Source organism: Triticum urartu, chromosome 1A (assembly GCF_056163025.1).
Source record: "Triticum urartu cultivar PI428250 chromosome 1A, HENAU_Tu73, whole genome shotgun sequence".
NCBI lineage: Eukaryota > Viridiplantae > Streptophyta > Magnoliopsida > Poales > Poaceae > Triticum > Triticum urartu.
The window spans coordinates 328,405,084-328,406,317 of NC_141873.1; the positions used below are offsets into that span (position 1 = coordinate 328,405,084).

At 54.1% G+C, this 1,234-nt stretch overlaps 1 protein-coding gene across 1 annotated transcript; it reads left to right on the plus strand.

Annotated features, from left to right (window-relative positions):
- The first annotated feature begins 241 nt into the window (after positions 1-241).
- Positions 242-979, plus strand: LOC147991080 (uncharacterized). Its single transcript, XM_087538519.1, has 2 exons — positions 242-844; positions 962-979. The coding sequence occupies exons 1-2, from the start codon at positions 242-244 to the stop codon at positions 977-979; spliced, it is 621 nt and encodes a 206-aa protein (XP_087394645.1).
- Positions 980-1,234: the final 255 nt, after the last annotated feature.

The window sequence follows — 1,234 nt, forward strand, 5'->3', positions numbered from 1 at the left end:
ACCAACCCAATGCTGGCCTTCCGCGTTCAACCTCATCCCCAACCTCGCAAGCCTCCTCGATCCTCTCCCGAGCAGGTGCTCTCCCGGAGCCCCGCGTCCGTGCCCCCGTCCGGCCAGCCACGTCGTCGACGCACCCAGCAGATGAGCGTTGTCCTTGCTGCTTTACCTTCTTCCCATGCTCCTCCCGCCTCCGCTAACCTCTCTCTCTCCCTCGTTTTTCATTTCACCGAGCAGGAGCGCCATGGATAGCCGCCCGTGGATGTCGCCTCATGCTGTTTCCCCTTCGTCACTTGAGCTCCCACAGGCAAACCCGCTGTCTCCAGGCCATCCCCATCCTCTGCATCGCCATGGACGCCCACCCGAAGCTCCACGCCCTGCCTTCCCCCACTTCGCCTGTGACCTCTGCTGCACCGAATCTGGCAGGATTCCGTCGCAGCGCCAAGTCCCTTGCCTCGCTGCTCCTTTGCCCCTGGTCACCGGAGACCCCACGCAAGATCCTGCTGCCAGAGCCTTGCCAAGTCCCGCGCCGAGCCAGCACGACGCCGTCCCCTGCTTCTGTCGTGCGAGCACGCGAGGACGAGGCCAGCACCCAGTCCCACTCCTCCCCCCTGCCTCGACCGCGTTGACCTTGGTCCTTGTTTCGATCTGGAGGCAGCAGTCAACTACGTCGCCAGCCACCGCCAGCACCAAGGTCCAACTCGCCTCGCCTCGCCTCGGTCCATCTCCACACACAGCTCAAACCGGCCCAAGCCACATCCGCAGCCCATCCCCACCGACCGGCCTCGCTGGGCCGCAAGATGAGATCCACCTCCATCTGTTGTTGGGCTTTGGCCCAATAGCACTAGTGCTGTTTAGCGCTCAGTGCACTTATTGTTATTCAACACCCATGCCTGTTGGGCCAGCCTGCCAGATTCGGCCCGCATGTTCTTTTTTCTTGTTATGCGAATTATCTATTATCCAGAGAATTACAGTTTTATAGAAAAACCCTCATACTTCATGCATTTAATAACTCTTGAACCATGCATCGGATTAAAATGTTTTATATATGTAAAATGCTTAGAATTTCATCTAGTTTCACAAAATGCCACTTTCATCTATCTTTAAAATGTTTAAAATGTTGTTTGTTTAAATTTGCTTAGATGCCATGTTAAAATGATTTATTTAATAACTAAATCACCGTAGCTCTGAATTAAATAAACATTATATGTAAATGGGGTGGAATAATGCATAGTTT

Bases quoted from the DNA above. Each gene is read 5' to 3' on its own strand.
- LOC147991080 (XM_087538519.1), top strand. From the start codon at position 242: ATGGATAGCCGCCCGTGGATGTCGCCTCATGCTGTTTCCCCTTCGTCA.